The sequence below is a fragment of the Canis lupus genome, chromosome 8 (genome assembly GCF_003254725.2).
Source record: "Canis lupus dingo isolate Sandy chromosome 8, ASM325472v2, whole genome shotgun sequence".
In the NCBI taxonomy this organism is placed as follows: Eukaryota; Metazoa; Chordata; class Mammalia; order Carnivora; family Canidae; genus Canis; species Canis lupus.
This window is the reverse complement of record NC_064250.1, coordinates 34663577-34683074: the sequence shown is the minus strand read 5'-3', so window position 1 is coordinate 34683074 and position 19498 is coordinate 34663577. Positions and strand designations below refer to the sequence as shown.

Below are 19498 nucleotides of genomic sequence, written 5' to 3'. Positions count from 1 at the left end.
TAGAAATTTTGATAAATCAATAGATTTTTCTTAGTTAGCATCTTATAGTCAAATAAAGAAAAGGAAATCTTTATTTTCCAGCCATTTCATGTAGTCACAGGACCCAGATATAGCCCCACTGGTGGAAACAGTTGGCTTCATTCATAGCTCCTATGTTAATGAAATATACGTATAAGCACCCCAACATCCCACCAAACCTTGAAGACTAATCAATGGGAAATGAAGGTATAGGAGACACATGGTGGAGGCTGACTGCACCCCCCCCTTTTTTAGGAACAGTTTTATTGAGATATAATTCACATGCCATGAAATTCATACTTTCAAATGTACATTTCAGTGATATCCACAGAGCTGGGCAACCACAGACAGCATCTGATTTCAGAACACTCTAAAACATCCCAAAAGACTATTTCCCTCCTCTCCCCAACCATAAGCAACCACTAATCTTTCTGTCTGTACAGAGTGGCCTTCTCTGGATATTTCATATAAATGGAATCATGCCATATGTTGTCTTTCTTTAAACATTAAAATCTGGCTTCTTTCACTTTGCATAAGTATTTTTCAGGCTCTTCCATGTTGCAGCATTTATCAACAGTCTATTCCTTTTTAGGGCTGAATAATAATTCATTGTATGGATATATCACATTCTGTTGATCCCTTCATCAGCTGACAGAATTTGGGTTGTTTCTACTTTTCAGCCATTATGGACACTGTTAACATGAACATTCCTGTTACCTTGGCTATATACCAATGAGTAGAATTGTCAGGTGATATGCCAACATTATGTTCAACATTCTAAGGAAACTGTCCAACTGTTTCCTGAAGTGGCTGCACCACTTTACATTATTTCCAGCAATGTATGAGGGTTGCAATTTCTCTACATCAGCACCAAAACTTTCTAGTCTGTTTTTTTTTTTAATTTTAGCCATCTTAACAGCTGTGTGCATATCTTTTAATTGAAGAAAATCAATTTATTGAATGTTCAATGATTAAAAGTATTCCATCCATGGTTCAGTTGAATGCTTTTAATCTAAGAATTCCTATTGCAGAAAAAAAGAAGAAAGTAGGGTAAGAGAGAAGGGAGAAAGAAAGGACAGAAGAAGAAGGAAAAAAAGACAAGTAGTATGTTACCCAAGAAAGAATTACCTCATTGGTTTTGTCCTTAGTGCTGTCTTCAAACTCTCTATAGTTTTACTTCTCTCTTCTTCCTCTTCCTTCTCTAAAGCCAGGAGAGATTTTCTCTACGCAAAGAAAACTGAAGTTACCTCTTCAAATTCTATGATTCAATTAGGGTATAAGCAAGACAAGTCCACAGATTACATGCTATTATTACTTTTAATATATATAAAAAAAACAATAAATCTATGACTAGGATTACTATAAAACCAAAATACAGAGCAAAAGTACTAAGAATTCCAGATTTGTAATCTCTACTAAAAGTTCTTTCAAATTTTAGATAAAGTTTTAAGAAATGTTTAGAAATTTTCAGTAGAGATTAACTTGTCCAACTATAGTTCTGGTGAAAATATTACTATCTATATTTGATAGAAAGAGGATTGGCTCTGCAGTTAAATACAGTATTCTGGCAACTAAAGCTAATAACATTAACAACACTATCAAATCCAGGCGGTTTGTGTCATCCTCAAGCCGAAAAGTAGAATCTTTTACACTTTTTGTTCCATCAATTACTTAAGAGGAACAATCAAATCGGACATGATACGAAGAAGGACAATTCCTTCAGAGTAAACACTTTTAGAAATGATTCAACATCATTTGGAAATTAGGCTACAGAGTGTGTGTGAGGGAGGGAGTGGGGTGCTTACACCCTCCCCACCCAGGGATCTGTTGAGCAGCACTTCCCAAACTTTAATATGGACACGAATAAGCTGGGGATCTTGTTAAAATAAGAGTTCTGATTTGGTAGGTCCTGAGTAAAGCCCAAGATGCTGCATTTCTAGTTTCCATGCAGCCCTGATGCTGCAGGTCTATAGACCTCAATTTGAAGAACAAGGCTCTAAGGAAGTAGATCTCAGTTGACAGTACAGTCCTGGATGCTAGTAAAGTTTATATTTGTGAAAAGATCTTTCCCATTCCTTTGAGCCCAAGATCACCTAGTTGGATTAAAAGGATCCTTAAGTCTTAATGGCCTCAGGTGCCTCCACCCATGGAACCACTGGTCTCTTGCCTTCATCTTATTCTGAATGTGTGCTTTTCTAATTTCAGCCTTCTTACCTGTTAACAATTCTGATAAAAATGCATGGCTGGGAAACAGACTAGGGCATTGAAGGGGAAAAAGAAAGTTTGGCTCTTATCTATGTGTCTCAATGATCCAATCTCTCACTTCCTTTCAGGGCCACAAGTCATCAAAGGGTGATTTTATCTAATTTTTTCAAGTTAATAGTACCAGTATTAACTAAATGTTAACTAAAACCTAAATTTGACTTCACAATTAGGAGGGTTAAAGCTCCAAAGAAATATATCAGTATCATTTAAGGCAACAGAAATAAAAATCAGTGAAGTCTCGTTTTTCAAATGTGTTACTGTTTCTGCTGACATTGTCCTCTTGCTGGTGATGAGCCTGGACAGCTGTGAGGAGAGGACGGTAGGGGAAGAAGCTGTGCAGAAATAGCCAATAAATTTCTTCATGGCTCTGTGAGACCTATTGCCTGGAAAATTCAGCACGAATTCAGCCAAGTATGTTTAATCTCCTATGGCACAGCTGAACTTGTTTAGACTCTGAAGCAATCACTTTGAATCTGCAGCTCAGAATCAAGATGATTACAAACATCATTGCCTATTTCTAAGCTTAATCACACAAAACTATACCCAAATTAAAGACACACATTTCTTATTATGGCTCACTAATACTGAAGATATAGATATTTATTCTTTTAACACTGTTGGAGGGGGGGTGTAGTGCGGTGCCGTGGAACATCTGAATAAAGACAGACTATATTATGTCTCTCCCTAGTAGAACTGGGAGATTTATGAAAAGTCAAGAAAATTAAATTAGTATTTCCTTTCCCAGTGTGAGGACCATTACCTTCCTTTCAAAATAGAGGCAACACACTCTTTTCTGTATGTGATACACTTCAATTTGAATCTAAGATTATGTTCCTTAAACTTAGAAAAATGAGGATAGGCAGACGAACATGATAATTCTAATGTGACTTTTCAAAATAAGTTATATGGAGTCTAAAGCTGTCAAGCTTCACATTTAGGAAGAACACCTAATTTGTAGCTTTCCATAGAAAAAGGAGACATGCCTACCTTTCTAAAGATAGATGCTAGGCCAAATATGTAGTGTGTACCTTGGCATATACAGGACAGGTTTGTTGTGGCCTCCGTGGGGTCTCTAGGCACTTACTAAATCCCTGTTCACCTGAGAAGCGGACAAAGGATAAAGTGCCTCTTGGTAGAGGATCTTCTGATAAAACCTACTAAGGTGTATGTACACTGGAACATGCAGGTCCAAGAGAGATACACAAACTACACATAGAAATCATTCCTTTCTGGGAGTCTGGAGCTAAGCTTCTGTTTGAAACATTCCCTGGTGTGAAATCAGTAAGCCAGGCTGCTAAACACACTGCACTTTACCTCACATCTGTCTTCCCCGAGAGTGCACGCAGAAGCCACATACAAAGGAAGCCCGGGTCCTTCTTGAACCTGTTGGGCTGTACTTTTATTATACTGTTTTTCACTCTTTAAAAGCCAACAGATCACTCAGGGGTACTTTAAAGAACAAAGCATTCTTGTTAAGAAGCTGACGTAAAGGAACTGAACTTGTTCGGTGTTTCATAGACCAGTAAGTGCTGCAGTTCTCGACCCGGACTGTTCATCAGACCCTGGACACATTAAAGAAAACAGATGCCTGCCCCACCTCAGACAAGTTGGGGGGGGTGGGATTACCCAGCCTCTTTTACTCACCAAAGGGTTTTAAAAACTGAGTGAGAGGCAAATTAGAAAGGAATCTTTGAGCTCGGACTGATAGGTTTAAATTCCAGTTCTACTGTTCCTAATTAGATGACCTTGGGCAAGGTAACCTTCTTCCAAGTCCCAGACTCCTTATCTATAAATAGCAGTTATAGCACAGGGGGCGTGTAAGGATTTAAAACAACATGTAAAGTGCCTGTTAGACTGCCTGTCACATGGTGCACACTCAAAAGCAGTAGTAGCTAGTGATGCTGAAGACAATAGATGATAACAATGTGGATAAATCCCCTTCAACAAATCCCTAAGCTAAAGAGCTCAAGTTGAGCTGCTGAGCCATGAAAGGATTTGGAGACACTGTAGAAGTCTTTCCAGTCCCCAGGGACAATGTCTCAGGATCTCTGCTGTGTGTCATTGGGAATTCTCCAATACAGTTAGCAGAGAGATCAGCCTGACTCTAGGAGGAGGAGGTGGCAGCAACACATTTGGTGAGAAAAGCAGAAAATTCAGCATAGGGTTTTTGGTCTCATCAGATTTCCTTGTTCTTTACATACGCAGGAGTTCTGAGGTCTCATTAACTCAGGATTTGTTACTGCTTTTTACCTTTAACCCTAGAAAGAGGCCAGCTCTGTCCTTAAAGGAACATTACAAAGCTTTGTTAGGTGTTAAACACATAAAAAATAGCAAAGTGACTGACAATTTAATTGCCTTGAGATACTCTTGGAAAGGATTTCGGACTTGGAAGCAAATATAATTAAAATGTAGATGACTCATGACTGCAGCACAGGGTTGTCCAAGGAGCTGGCCGAAGGAGAAAGGAGGCTCTTAAAGAAATGCCTCCTACTGGCACATCATAGACCTTCTACTGCAGGAAATGGTCAGGTTGACTCTATACAAGGCATGGATTAAGTCACTAAATGACAAATTAACCTAATTGCCCCCCTCAAATTTGAAGAAAAGAAAATGCCAGAGTATTTAGTACTTCTCCCTTTATAGAAGTGAATTCATTAACGAAGAAGCAACTTCCCTTGTTACATCAAACAATGCTGGCTTAATTAGAAAGAAAGCCAGCCTGCCCCACAGCTCTTTTATCCCCCTAACAGCCAGGAACAAGAATTTAGAAACTAACCTTCACAAGCAGGAAATGTAAATGGCTCTAAATTATTATTGCTTGAGCTATGCATAGAAGATCCCTGATGGTCATCACAAGCCCCACACTTTGCTAACATATTCATACAAATGCTGAGATCACCCTTTTCTCATCTTTGCCATTGTGTAGGATGCCTTGTACTAGGAGGCTTTGGATACTCTTTTCTGCTGTCCTTTTAGACTAGAAATCCTCAGGGCAAAAGCTTATGCAGTTTCTTCTATAATTTATACAGCCCCATTCACATTTACTAGGCTGTTTATTATTCATTGTGCAACCGCAGAAGAAGCATCTTCAAATAAAAGGCTAGAAAAGAGGAAGTTACTAAAAGTCAAGGTCTCTGAAAGTTTAGTAAAAGTGTGGTTCACATATTCTAATCAGTTAACTTTGTAGCAGCAGCAGCAGCAAAATATTAGACATTTTTAAAAACGTTTGCCTTATGTGTTAAGCAGCTAATTTGAAAAGACTCTTGGAAGGGAAGAAAAGGAAGAGGTAGAAAGAGGTAGAGAAAAGTATTTATTATGGAAGCTATCATCTTGCTTGGATATGATAAACTCAAAGTTGAATCTAAAAGAGTGATCTTAAAATCATGAGTGTACCCACAGAGGCAGACTGTTCACTATAGGCAGTTGTCAATTTTTATTGACATGAACAGGATTTGAGTTACGAAGGCTCAAAGGTTGAGGACTTGTTTTCTGCTGTATATTTTAGCTGGGATCAATAGGTGCCCTTCAAGGTGCTCAAAATGCTGACATTACACAGACATATATGTGATCAGAATGCATATTTTAGACACTGAGATGCATTTTAGGCAATTACTTAACCAAAGGTTTCCCAAGGACGTCTCAGAGTAATTATGCCCTTTATTCACCACTTACTCCATAAACTCCTTTTGTTATTTATAGGAGTAAAAGAGTACCTGGCTGCCCTATAAAATCAGGAACTAAGTCAGTCCTAGGTGAAAAAGAGCTGGAGGAGAACAGTGAAGGAATAGTTTCATTGTATTATTTTAAAATGGTATTAACTTGTAGAATAGTACTGCCATAACAATGCTCCAAATGACTGGTAAGAGCAATTGCAAGTTAAGTTGAACATAAGCCAGATTTAAGATTACATTTCCTTTTACAACATTAAACTCACTTATATTTTAGTGTGTGCTGATTTTATGTAAAACATACTGGAAAAAATCATTTTGCCAAGTACCACTCCTACCCTCCTTCCCTCCCTCCCCGCCCCCCAACACTGAGTGTTTGGAAGAGAGTTTGGAAGATAATGACATTTGATAGTTCTTACTCAAGTGAATTTATTGTGCAATTGTGTGCGAAATTTGCATTTTAAACTGTATGCCACTGAACAGAAAGTATACCTACCGCAGCCATGGAATTGAGCTGATCGATGTAGAATTCGGGCCAACTTGTTGCTCCCTTGTTTTCCTCTTGGTCCTAAATAAAAAGCAAAAAAAGTAATATACATCAGATATACACACACAATGACCACAAGCACATCTGACTTTCAGAGCATCTAGATGATGGCCTATATAAGCGTTTAGGAGACAAGGAGATAGAAGATATTTGTCTTCATATGTTGGTTTTAATCATCAGACTGTCCTTTGGCCTAGGGACAAGACAGTACTACAGAGTTAGGTATGATAAAGGGGACATTTTCTGAACCATGGATCAAAGGGAATTTATTATTTTATCACTTTAATTTATATTTTTCAAAAATTGAAGAACAATGGACATAAAATATTGTATTAGTTTCAGATGTACAACATGGTGATGAGACATTCATATGATATAAAATGGCAACCACAATAAATCTAGTTACACCGTTCACCATAAAAGTTGTCACAGTAGGGGCACCTAGGTAGCTCAGGTGGTTAAGTGTCTGACTCTTGCTTTTAGCTCAGGTCATGAGATCAAGCCCCTGGGTGTGGAGCCTAAGATTCTCTCCTTCTCCCTTTCCCTCCACCCCCACCTAGCTTACCCATTCTCTCTCTTTCTCTCTCTCAAAAAATATTTTTACAGTATTATTGATTATAAAGAGGAATTTTTTTTTTAAGATTTATTTATTTATTCATGATAGACATAGAGAGAGAGAGGCAGAGACACAGGCAGAGGAAGAAGCAGGCTCCATGCAGGGAGCCTGACGTGGGACTTGATTCCGGGACTCCAGGATCACACCCTGGGCCAAAGGCAGGCACCAAACCACTGAGCCACCCAGGGATCCCCATAAAGAGGAATTTAAATGGGAATCTAGACACAGCATAGTATGGTATTGTTTTCCTTCAGGGGCACAATAATATTGGAAAGGACACAATGTTTGTTGTGAGGACAAAGGATCTCTAGGTCCTGTGTCACAGTGAGGACAGTGTTGCTCAACTATATGTCTGGATAAAATCCATAAAGGAAGGAAAATTGTCTCAAAAAATGACCACAGGGTTTGGCCAGTTGTTAGATGTTTTTAGTTAGTTTATTCCGACTCCAGAAGACAATAAAAATTTTGAAGGGTTTCATTTGATGTAACTAAAACTAGGTACTGCTTCAGATGAAAAGGTAGAATAAAAAGCTTGACCTTGGATGGAAAATAGTAGAATGAACACACATTACCCACAGGCCCAGCCGTCATGCTGTGACAGCTTGTGAGTCTGAGAAAACGTAAGGTGTCTGAGCTGACGAGAACTGAAACCCCAAAGAATTCAGGAACCCTTTCCTAAATCACTCTAGCCAGTCTTTTGTCTTAGCAGAACAGGATGACTTGAAGCCAGCACCATGGCCCTCTGGGCTTCTGTGCATAGAAGCCCCCCACCTGAAGCCTCACTCACCCCAAAATCAGGGGGCTGTACCTTCTGCTCCATGCAAACACCGAGTCCATCAGAAGGTGGCATGGTAGCTAGAGCTTTCCATACATGTTTGCAAACTTATGTGGCTATAAGTCATTTGTGTGATGCAACAGACTGGAAGAGCACAATTTCAGTCTTCTAGCTTCACATTCAGAGAGCTCCTCAATACAACTGATATCCCCTGTCCCCTTGGACTGGGCCAGGTACCGGTAGCTGCTAGGAGACAGTGAAGTAGTTACTACCTATTTACTATTGTCAGAATCCCAATCTTTGGGATAGCACTTTCAAGGTGGGGCTTTTAATTTCAGTCCTATACTTTACCTCAAAAACACTTTTTCTAAGCAAATCTTTCTAGACAGGTCTACTGTGGTGAGATAAAAAAAACTTAATTTCAAAACTATTTGTTAAGTAGTTACATAAAAGCAGGGAAAGTAACAAATGCTTCTGGTGCCTTAAAAGCCGGCAGTAACAGATACCTGAACTTGAGCAGTTGCACGAATTGCATCTGGAGACTGAAAGAGCCAGATGATGTGGACAAAAGGCTATAGCAGCAGCTTTGAAGCTGGACCGCATTACACTTGCATGGCTTTAAAAAGCTCAGGAAATCTGATGAGTTTTTAGAACAGTCCTTGATTATTATTTAACATGTTAATAAAATAGCTACAATTGCAGCATAAGTGCTGAACCCTTCTCTCCCCCTAAAATGGAGTATTAATGTTAGCAAAACCCCATGTTAGCAATGTATTCAGCAAGCCAAAACCCACAGTGATAGTCAATGGTATTTGAACCTATAAAATGAAATAAAAGGTGCCAGATCATTCTAGTCCCTCAAACCAGGGCAAATTTCCAAAATTACAACAAAGTCCTGTCCTGTGTCTGGGGTCCCCTGAGAGACTATCTATTGTAAGCTTAATAGTCATGGTTAACAGAACAGGAGATCATTTTAGAAGCTGAAGATTAGTATATAGAGAAAAATCTTAACACTTTGGAAATGTTTTAGTAATATAAACATATTAAGAGTAGACCTAGATACTGTAGTCAAAATAGGGAAAAGAAGGCTTCATTTTTATTTCACATGCCTCAGTGCTGAGAAAATCAAATGAGCTAACATACGTAAAAGCTTCTCATAAAAGTACTGTTATCACTATATTCCTGGGGGTGATCCTCAGAGTTCTTCATTTTGGCAATGTGTCTCCAGTTTCCTCTGTGCAATCTTGGTCCTTCTAAACAGATGTGTGCTCCAGTAGCCAAGTGAAACACATCTGTGAATCAACTCTCTGCTCCTACTTTGTGTGGCTGCTAGAGTCTGTAGTCATGTAGAGCCATAGGCCAGAAACAGATGAATGCAATTGTTCAGGGTGGGGATGGAGGGCTCCCCTAAAGAGCACTTAATACTGAGACATGCTGAGGGGAAGACTCTCTCCTAAGAAGTCCATGAAAGAAACTGCTGATGAAAGTCAACATGTCTGATATTCCTGAAAAGCAAACGGGTCCTATGTGTTGCCAGCCTCTAGTATGTGTTATTCTTTGAGCAATGTGCCTCTCTTCTTTTCTTTCTGTTTTATTTGTTATGGAGAAAAAGTGGGAAAAGTTAAACAAGATTGTATAAGATTGCATTAGTTGTAATGGAAGAAACAGCAATATTCAACATATACATAGCTTACTTGTGTCAAACACTGTTCTAAGCACTGTGCTCTTCATGTAATCTACCCAATGAGGTAGCTGCTGTTATTTCACTCATTTTAGTAATGAGGAAACAGAGGCAAAGAGAAGACTGGTGAGTTGCCGAAGTTCATCCCATTAGAAATTCAGAGGCAGTGGGAAAGAATCAAGGCAACCTCTTTCCTAAGATTAGACCTCAGATTAATCACAAGCAATTGGCACAGTGAGTGCAAAGCTGGCCTTTCACTCTTAATCACCTTACTGTATAAGAAACTCAAACATAGTTAGTGGCCAAAAATGAATTTGCTTTTCCCTAAACCTTTATTGCTATTTTTGCTATATTCAACATTTCTGAATATTATTCTAAGTCTGAATATTATTCTAAGATCTGATGTCTTACTTGGATTACCTCTGATCCTTCTTCTCTAGACTTTCTCTCTAGGAACTCTTCTGACCCTCTACCAATGCCTTATCTATCTATATGTGTGCATACAGATAGCATTTATGAAGCTTTTCCCTAACCTGTTCTCCTGTTCTGTTATATACTAGTCTAATAGCCATCTTCACATGTCTTTTTCAAGAGTGTTTGAAGACGAGCTGATAGCACCAAGTAGTTCTGGACATTGGAATTGCAAACAAATCTCTCCCTAAGTTATACACATCTAACTCTAGTTTTAACTACTGCCTTGATCAATTCCATTAGAACTTTTTTCTAATAACCAAGACTATTGGATTCATTCTATTCTTTCAAGAAGTTGTTTTTTCCTTCTTTTAAAACAGATTGTGGGTTAAGTGTTACCCACTTTATGGGTATAACATCTAGAGAAAGTTTTGCCCTATGAGAATACAAATTCTAGCAATCACATTAAACCCCTTTCCATTCCACCTCCAGAATGGTCAATTCATATTAAAATCTAGTTTTGATGACTTTTAAAAGTATTATAAACATTTATGTTTATATGCCTATCTTTAGGTCTATTAAATAATTAGCACTGAATTGATATAAACATTTTATGTCATTAAATTTTCTGAGGATTACTGTTTTTAGATAATATTTGCAAACACCATTTATTTTCAGGTTGATAGGATGGTGGAAAGATGACCAGATTGGCCATCTGAAGATGAGATATCAGAATTTACTTTTTGGTTTACTCAATTGGCATTCCTTGGTAAGTCTGAGAATCTCTGGGCCTCATTTTTCTTTCAAATTGAGAGGCTAAAACCAGACTATTTTTTAAAGTCCCTAGAAGCTCTAAGATTCTATAGAACTCTAATGGTGAGTGAGGTGTCATGGAAAACCGTATGTACTGCCTTTAGTTTAAGGGCCCAATTTCTAAAACTAATGTTTGTTTGTTTTTTTTTAATTTATGTTGTTCAGTGACTCAATTACAAAACACTTAACTTTCAACAGCTACTTCTTTTATAAGGTAATTGGAGAAGGAAAAAACCCAACATTAATTTTACTATTTCTCTAATCCACTCATCATATTTCCTTGGTAGGTTGATGGTCGTGAATAAGAGAATATTGGTGGACAAAACTTCCTGCTGGATGGAGGCTGTGACACCTCACTTTACTTTCAACTTGCACTAACTAGTTTTAAACTCTTTTTCTTGTTATCTACTTTGCTCCTATTATCTCAAATTCTGAAGAAACAAACAAAACAAAACAAAACAAAACAAAACACCTTTTGCTAGACAGGGAATCTGGTATAGTACAACGGACCTTCAAGAACATTCACTTTAAAAAAAATCAGCTTTTAATGAACTCATTTAGAAGATAAAGAAATACATAGTTTTTCTAACTTGGCCTCATTTTCAACTGGCACATTTTTCATTCCAAGTTTCAGGTCAGTAGCTAGTAAAAAAAAATTCCAAGAGATCCTCCCTGATTTGCTTTAAATGCACAAGGGTGCATTTATTTTTCTCAACATCACTTTGCTCATAAGAATAAATTTTGCACTGGGGATCCCTGGGTGGCTCAGCAGTTTGGCGCCTGCCTTCGGCAGAGGGTGTGATCCTGGAGTCCCGGGATCTAGTCCCACGTCTGGCTTCCTGGATGGAGCCTGCTTCTCCTCTGGGTCTCTGACTCTGTCTCTGTCTCTCTGTGTTTCTCATGAATAAATAAATAAAATCTTAAAAAAAAAAAAAAAGAATTTTGCACTAATTTGTACTCTTTCTCAGGTAAACATTTACAGCTATGTCCCAGACTTTTGTCTCTCACTTCATGATCATCACTCTCTACCAATCCAAGCTGGCTGTGTTCCCCTTCTATCACCATCAGCAGACACATACTTCAATCTTCAGCCATTCACTATTTATGGTGACTTACAGGCAGGCAAATTAAGTAACCTCTCTGTGTGACTCACTTTTAGTTTCCTTATCTGTAAAATGGATGCCTACTTTACAGGGTCATTGTGAGGATTTAATAGGTTATTACAAGAAAAGAAAGCACTGAGAACAGTACACACAGAACATGCTTGATAAATGTTAGCTAGGATGATAAGGATGCTATTCCAGAATCTCCAGCTATGGCCATTCTAAGGTCTTGTTATGCTAGGACTATAAAAATTTGGATGTGCATTTGGTGATAATTGTTCAAATATAAAACACAAACACAGCCTTTGACCCCTCTTTAAGATTACTTTCAGGAAGTTAGCCCAAAATTATACGTTTACACTTTTTTCACTGCTGTGCTGTTTGAATCAGCAAATAACAAAGTGAACGAATATATGGCAAGGGAGATGGTTGTATAAATTACTTTGTAGCAGTTATACAGAATTAAATAGAATCATATCATCAAATTTAAAATGACCAAATATAGTACAGGGCAGGGACAGGGCAAAGAGTAATGCCTCTGAATATCATTTCTCATCTGTAGGGAAAAAATGTACACTTAACATACAAACATTTCTGGAAATAAACACAAGAAAATTGAACAATGTCTCTGGGTATCTCTTTTACTTATTAACTTTCGTATAATTCAAACTTTCATTTTGCCAGAAATATGCACTATTTTCACAATTAAAACAGAAGTTCTAAAGGACTGTATATTCTGTTAGGACAAGTGCTTTACTTTTTCAAATGTTCCGTGTAACATGAAATGCATCAAGTCAACAAGGTCCTGCAATATTTGGGATGTCTCTGTTTTCTACGCCGGGGGGACCCTTCTGCTCTCTAAAGCAAAAATTTTAAAACACTTTGCTATTGTCTTCTCACTGGATTTTCTATTTCTATTACACACTACAATCCTATTATCAAATGTTTACGTAAAGAAATTTTATGATTTATACTAACATTTATGTACCAAAAGGATGCTAAAATTTTCAAAATTTCCACTTACATATTTGTGACAAACAATTTCTTAGTAACAGCTAAAATCTTTCAGTAAGATGCAAAGTATAGTTTAAAAACTAAGTCTTTAAGAGTAACTTCTTTTGAAATTACCACAGGGCAAATTTTTAATAGGATCATTTCCCAAGTAATAATATGTAAGAACTGGTAGTTTTTCTTCAGTTTCAGATGCTGTTGGTAAGACCTAAAATTGGCTGTACAAAGGTCAATTAATTGCAAAGGACATGTTCTGTGGTTGTTCACTAGACCACAAATCACAGGCTGAAGCAATATGCACTTGGCCAACTAAAGCCATAAATCTCCATGTTCACTGTTAAAAACCTATGAGGTTTTTAGATACTACTTATGAAAGACACATTCTTTCACTGTCTAGATTGGCTAAAAGTCCTCTAACGATGTATATAAGAGTACCATCAACTCAAAAACAGTAGAGACATATTAAGGTTTAACTAAATGAACTTCAACAGCGAAAAGATACTGTTTCAGTATAATAAAAAGTAAAATTCATTCTGATTATTTTTATTATAGGGCAAAGGCAACTAAACACTAATAAAAACCTGTTCCATTTATGAAGAAAATGTTACTAGAAAACATGTTAACTGTGATCATATATAGGATCAAGAAACCCTATCCCTTGTTAATTGTCAAAATAGTTATCTGTTGCATTAAATTGTCGTTGCTATTTTGGTTTTCAAGGACATAGCCCCATATACTAATGAATGCAACAGACATGAAATAAATTTACTCTGTACCTAGAATTTTTACAGAATACTGAGGACAAAGGGGCAGACAGGCCAAAATATTTTATTCTATTAGTTTTGACTCCCTGATGTGTGTATCACCTAATAAACTCAAGTGAATGATAGGCCAAGGAACAGGTCCAAGGAACAGGGAAGGGAAGAGCAGGTAAGATGGAAGATGGGAAAATATCTTGTGGAAGGTCTTGCTAATAACTTCTGCCAACTTGCCCTTCTGGCCCAATAATAGGCTAATCAGCATCTTCTCAAAAGACAGTCATGGTGAAGTGGGTAGAATAGCCTGACAGACCAGGGTTCAGCACTTTTTCTGCCAAGGACCAGATAACAAATACCCTAGGCTTTGTGGACCACATAGTCCATTGCAATAACTCAACTCTGTCATTGTACAGTGTGAAAGTGGCTACAGCTAACACTTAAATGAAGGAACACTGCCATGTTTCAATAACATTTTATTTGCAAAAAATATTTACGAGGCTAGATTTGGTCCATGGGCCACAGTTTTTCATTCCCGGTGCTAGAAAGAGCTTGGCTCTCAAGAAGGTGGGAATGCATCAAAGCTCGAACTTGGTCATCAATTATTTTCCAGGTTGTCTCCTCTCCTTGAAGCCACTCCCATCTCCAGTAAGCCCCAGCCGTAAGTTAGGATCAGCTCACAAAGTATATAGAATTTGCCTAGTAACTTGCATTGTTTTCTAGAGAAGCAGCAGGACTTACCATGCCTGAGAAATCCAGCATCTTCCTAAATTCACTATTCCTTGAAGATAGTTTAATCCCACTTTGTAAAATAGCACAGGCATTCATGGATGGCTCTATTGGTTAAGTGTCTGACCCTTGCAGTTCAGGTGATGATCTCAGCATCCTGAGATCAAGCCCCATATCAGGCTTTGCACTTAGCAAGGAGTCTGCTTGGCAGTGTTTCTCTCTCTCTCTCTCTCTCTCTCTCAGATACATACATACATACATACATACAATCTTTAAAATAGCATAGCATTGTTTGGTCTTTTAAATCCTAATTTTTGCCTCCAAATCTTTGTCCTGCTGTTCTTTCACTGGGAAGAGGAGCTGCAGCAGATACACAGACCTGGATTCCTGAGACTGTTGTTTTGCTCATTCCTTCCAACAGCCTTCCCTCACAGTAGGCTAAAACTATACCCTACATTTGAAGCTTGCCAAAGGGAGGTGGTTGGTTTCAAAAAATAATTCCTATGTTGTCACATTTCAAGACAGTCATGTGGTCCCTGGGACTGCCAATCTGGTTACATTGTTTGGGCACTGCCACAATTACATATCAAGTGGATCTGCTGTCCAAATCTGGTTGGGCCCACACAAAAAATGATTACAGAACAGCAGCTTCTGCATCTGCCAGGAAACCCAACACCTCCTCCTAAGCCTCAGACTGTCAGTCAGTTTCCGGAAAGACTAGGAGTGAGGGTTTGCAGTGACAAAGGCTTTCATATTTAGCATTTAGAACCATGTCAGAGAAGTAAATCTCCTTCTCCATTTTTCTTGGTGCTGCAGTACATCTGTATGTTTTTAAGGAAAGCCATCACATAATTACATAGCAAGGTCTTTGACCCAAGAGACACCCTAGTCCAAGTTTCCCCTCACAGGGGTCCCTCATATAAGGTCACCAGCAGGTGGTTGATCCTATGTTCCCTGAGAGAAAGTTTTGAGGAGTCCACAAATGTTTGGAACCAGAACCCTCATTGACTGTTAGAAAATTTACCTTAGACTGAATTGACAGATGTCTCCTTGTAACTTCAAGCACTTGCTGGCTTTAGTTTCGCCCTTGGGAGCTGAATGGAATAAGTCTAATTTCTCCTATGAATAATAACCCTGTAGATATTTAAACAATTTGAATAAAGCTATTATGTCCTCCCAAAGTCTTCTCTTTACCAAGCCAAAAATTCTCTACTGGATATAGCATAAGTTTATCTTCCTCAATTCATAAATAAATCTCAAATTTTCCATAAGCTTATCACACCCTCATGTCTACTTTTTGCAAAAATAACTCCAACAAATATATCTAAATTCCTCTGAAAGGGATATGCTCACATGTCAGTGATCATAATTCTAGACAGTCTCTACTAAGAGTGCATCTGGAAGATTTCTGACCAAAATAGCAACCCAAGAAAAAAAGAGAACAAGTTCTTGCTTTCTTGATGGTTCACAACAAATAACATTTATGATTTAGAATAAAAGAGACATTTCTCACAAAGCACAGTAAAATATGTGTAGTTCATGTTTTATTAAGTACATATATTGTAACAACACTGGCCACAAACTCAACAATAAAATAGATCTTATTATTGTAAGAGTGAGTATGCTTTATCTCTAAAACACAAATACAAGTTTACAGAATTAAAAAAGGGTGAGTAGGACCTAGGCTCCCTAGCTGCCAAGAAACTTTGTGGGAAGTTTAAGCTGCATTTAGATTATTGCTTGTCAAGTCTTTGGATTCCACTTACATTGCCCCTGCTTCTTCCCTGTACATCATCCTTTCAAACATCACAGGAATTTCTTTCTTGTATATGTGTGAAAACCTCTTCTGACCCCTGAGCCGTGTCTGTCCAGATATAAAAAAGCTCACTAGAATCGATATACAATGCACATTTTCCCAGAGAGTCTCCTGCTTTCCTACCATATACTCCAGTCTAAAATATTATTCAAGATCTCTGATCATTTAGAATAAGTTAGCCCTTTCTCTATCAATTCTCGAAGTTTACAACTCTATACTGATAGAGGATAACTTTTAAAAGGTAAAGTCGTGGCATGAACTGATTTTGCTGAACTCATTAATAAACAAGAGAACTCATAAGATGTTACAACAGGTTCAAAAAGAATCTAAGGGCAAAGGCGTATATAATTATGTATTTGTAAACAGATACAAAAATGGTCAGCAGGACTAATCAATTGTACTGCTACTAGTTATTTAAAAAACAATTTTCAGATTTCTTAAATAAATCAAAGATGGTAAAAAGTTAAGATCACTCTGAGGAGTACTACAGACAACTTTTGGTACATCCCCCCCTCCCTCATTTCAATGTAACTACAGTTTAGCAGAGTAACAGATGCATGACTAGTACTTTCTGGTTGAAGAGGACACACTCTATAAAAGTGCAATGTGGAAGCCATGCTATATGACTAACACTCTGCTCCAGGCTCTTCACACCTAAACTGCCCAGATGCTCAGGCTTGCCCAAAGCTCTTGCTCAAGAACACCTACTCTATCCTGACTACTTTACCTCAATCTGTTGGTTTCCACTGTATTGCCTTGGCTGTGTGGCAAGCTAAGGTTTCTCAGTGGTTTCTATTTGTGTATCACTGAGTTTCTGACTTGAAACCACTGAGACCACTCTACCCTGTCCTCCTGATACCGCAGTTACACCCAGTCTTCTATCCTCCCCAGAAGTTTGTTGGGGGATATTTCTAAGAATTCTTGCACAGCTCATTTGAGGGGAAAAAAGAAAAAAAGAAAAAAAAAAAAGCTGTGAGCTCAAGTGAGTTTAGATCTGGTCCTCATCCCTCCCATTCCCCAACCAGGAAAAAAAAAAAAAAAAAAAAAGCTATAATACTCGACCACTGTTCCCTAATAGTTTGGTCTGGATCCCAACACCATTTAGGAGTAACACATAGCCTAAATTGAGAGCAGTAGGAATACTGTACTGTTGTTGAATGCAGGACTTCTCAAGGGCTGGATAGGAGCAGAATCCCTCTACTCATCATGCCCAAAACTTCAGTGCTGAACTGAATCTAAAGAGTCATTTGCTTTCTTTCTCATTCATTTACTCACCCAATAAATATTGACTGAGTTTTATAATGGCCTGCATATTGTATTGGGTGTTAGAACACAGAAATAAAAGAACAAAGCTTTTGCTTTCCTTGTTAGTGATCCATGAATATAGGACACATGAGACTGATGAGAATATGCTTCCAAATGTTAGCATTAAGAGTTTCTTACACTATCACAAACTTCTGACCATAGGTTTTCAGTTATTACAAATAGAGTTACAAAGAACTGTACCCATTTGTAGATTTTACCCCCTTTTCTCATCATGATAAAAAGAAACAGCCAAGTATTATTAACTCTTCTGTATTTTTACTAATCTCCAGTTTTTATCAATTACCTTTTAACTTCAAAATAAAAATCAAATGTAAGCACTCCTGGGAAAAATGCTTTGAGACATTTTTTGACAGCACAAAATGTTAGATTAATATTTTTTCTATGTCACAAACTTTATTTACACTAGCAAAAATGATCAAATATTTCTGAATGAGCTGAAATGAAACACTCCAAATTAAAAATTAGGCTTGTGCTATTTTTCCGCCATCTATCATTTTTGTTCTCCCCCAAATCACAAACCCCAGAAAACAAGAGTGCCACTTGAAAAAGATCTAGTCCTTCTATGAGGATGGCAGCAATGGAACAAGGAAGGAGAAGAGTAACAATATGACTTCAAGGGTAAAGAGACCAATGGCATTTCTGAAACGGCTCTGGGGTTCAGTCTGTTCCAACACCCTGTTCTTTACTGAAAAAGCCTTGGCTGACTTTCCAGAACCAAAATCTTAAAAGTCATATGCTACAAGATCCTGGGGGAAAATGCATTTCATGTGCTGATGTATCTAAGAAAATAACCACAATCCTTACCTAGAACTAAAAGCAGAGACTTTACAGGCCACTTCCTAAACTATGAGGTATTTATTTTATTTATTTTAACAAGTCATATCTTTGGCAAAGCACTTCATAGCATGGAATATGACTAGAGCCTAAAAATCTCAATCAGTATAACTTCAACATCTGAAGCCAATTTTAGATGACAATTCCCCCTCATTTTCATGGCAAAGAAAAAGAAACATTCTCCAATTATTATTTTCAGAAATGATACAAACCCACATTCCCCTGTTGCCTATGACACAAAGGTATACAATGACATAAAACAAATTACTTCTACATAACTTGTTAAGAGTCAAGTCTTGGACCACATGTCACCATGGAGAGCTACAGACCCAGGTACAATTCAGTCCAGCTGGTTGGTAAATTAACATGTTTGGACACACATCACTAAACCCGTATGCAGTGTGGAAATCCAATCAGTGGTGTCAATGGCCTTTGTTGCCTCACATCTTGCTACCAGATTTGCTGCTACCAGACCAGCCTTTCAGAATGTCGTAAAGCAGGTTTTGATGTTCTGTAACCTGCTCTTGGGAAAACAATCAAAGTGTGTTTATGATTTGCAATATAATGCTTAACACAAGGCTATAAAGAGAGGGTTTTGGAAAACAGTAATTAAACTAAGCAGAGAATCAAGGGAAATAGTAATCCCGTAAAGGCATATTTCATCCAGAGAGGAATTCACAGGATGACTGTGAAAAATGCTAAGACAGGATTAATTGTCCCCAAGAAGGGAAGTCATAACCACGTTTCTGATTTTAAGTTATCATTTACTCTACGGCATACTACTGAATTAATGACAGCATTGTTGGCAGAAGAAATAAAAAAGAAAAGCATCAGTTAGAAGATGTCACCATCTAAGAAATGCCTAAATGTGAGGACGTGGGGAAGTACATCTAGAAACTGAGGAAACAACGTGCCCTTACTTACATAGGACAGATAAAAGGATACTATCTTAAGACTGCTTAAGGCAAATGTTGTTCCCATACTGCATTGAAGAACAAGAGAATTTAAGACACTGTAATTTAAAGTTGGTATTCTTTGGTAGACTTTCTACTGTAACCCATTTCTAACTCCACAAATTACTAGGTTCCTGGAGTATAAGGAATTTGGAGAACCCCAAATTAGAAGTATTA

At 37.8% G+C, this 19498-nt stretch overlaps 1 protein-coding gene across 6 annotated transcripts in view; it reads right to left on the bottom strand.

The window, feature by feature from the left end:
- Positions 1 to 19498, bottom strand: part of DAAM1 (dishevelled associated activator of morphogenesis 1) — a 167058-nt gene that overhangs the window by 49344 nt on the left and 98216 nt on the right. For all 6 annotated transcript variants that reach the window (XM_025443738.3, XM_025443737.3, XM_049113628.1 and 3 more), the window contains exons 4-5: positions 6448 to 6519; positions 1147 to 1241 (exon numbers count right to left, since the gene is read on the bottom strand). In XM_025443738.3, coding sequence (XP_025299523.1) covers positions 1147 to 1241; positions 6448 to 6519 — 167 coding nt within the window. The remainder of the gene's footprint in view (positions 1 to 1146; positions 1242 to 6447; positions 6520 to 19498) is intronic.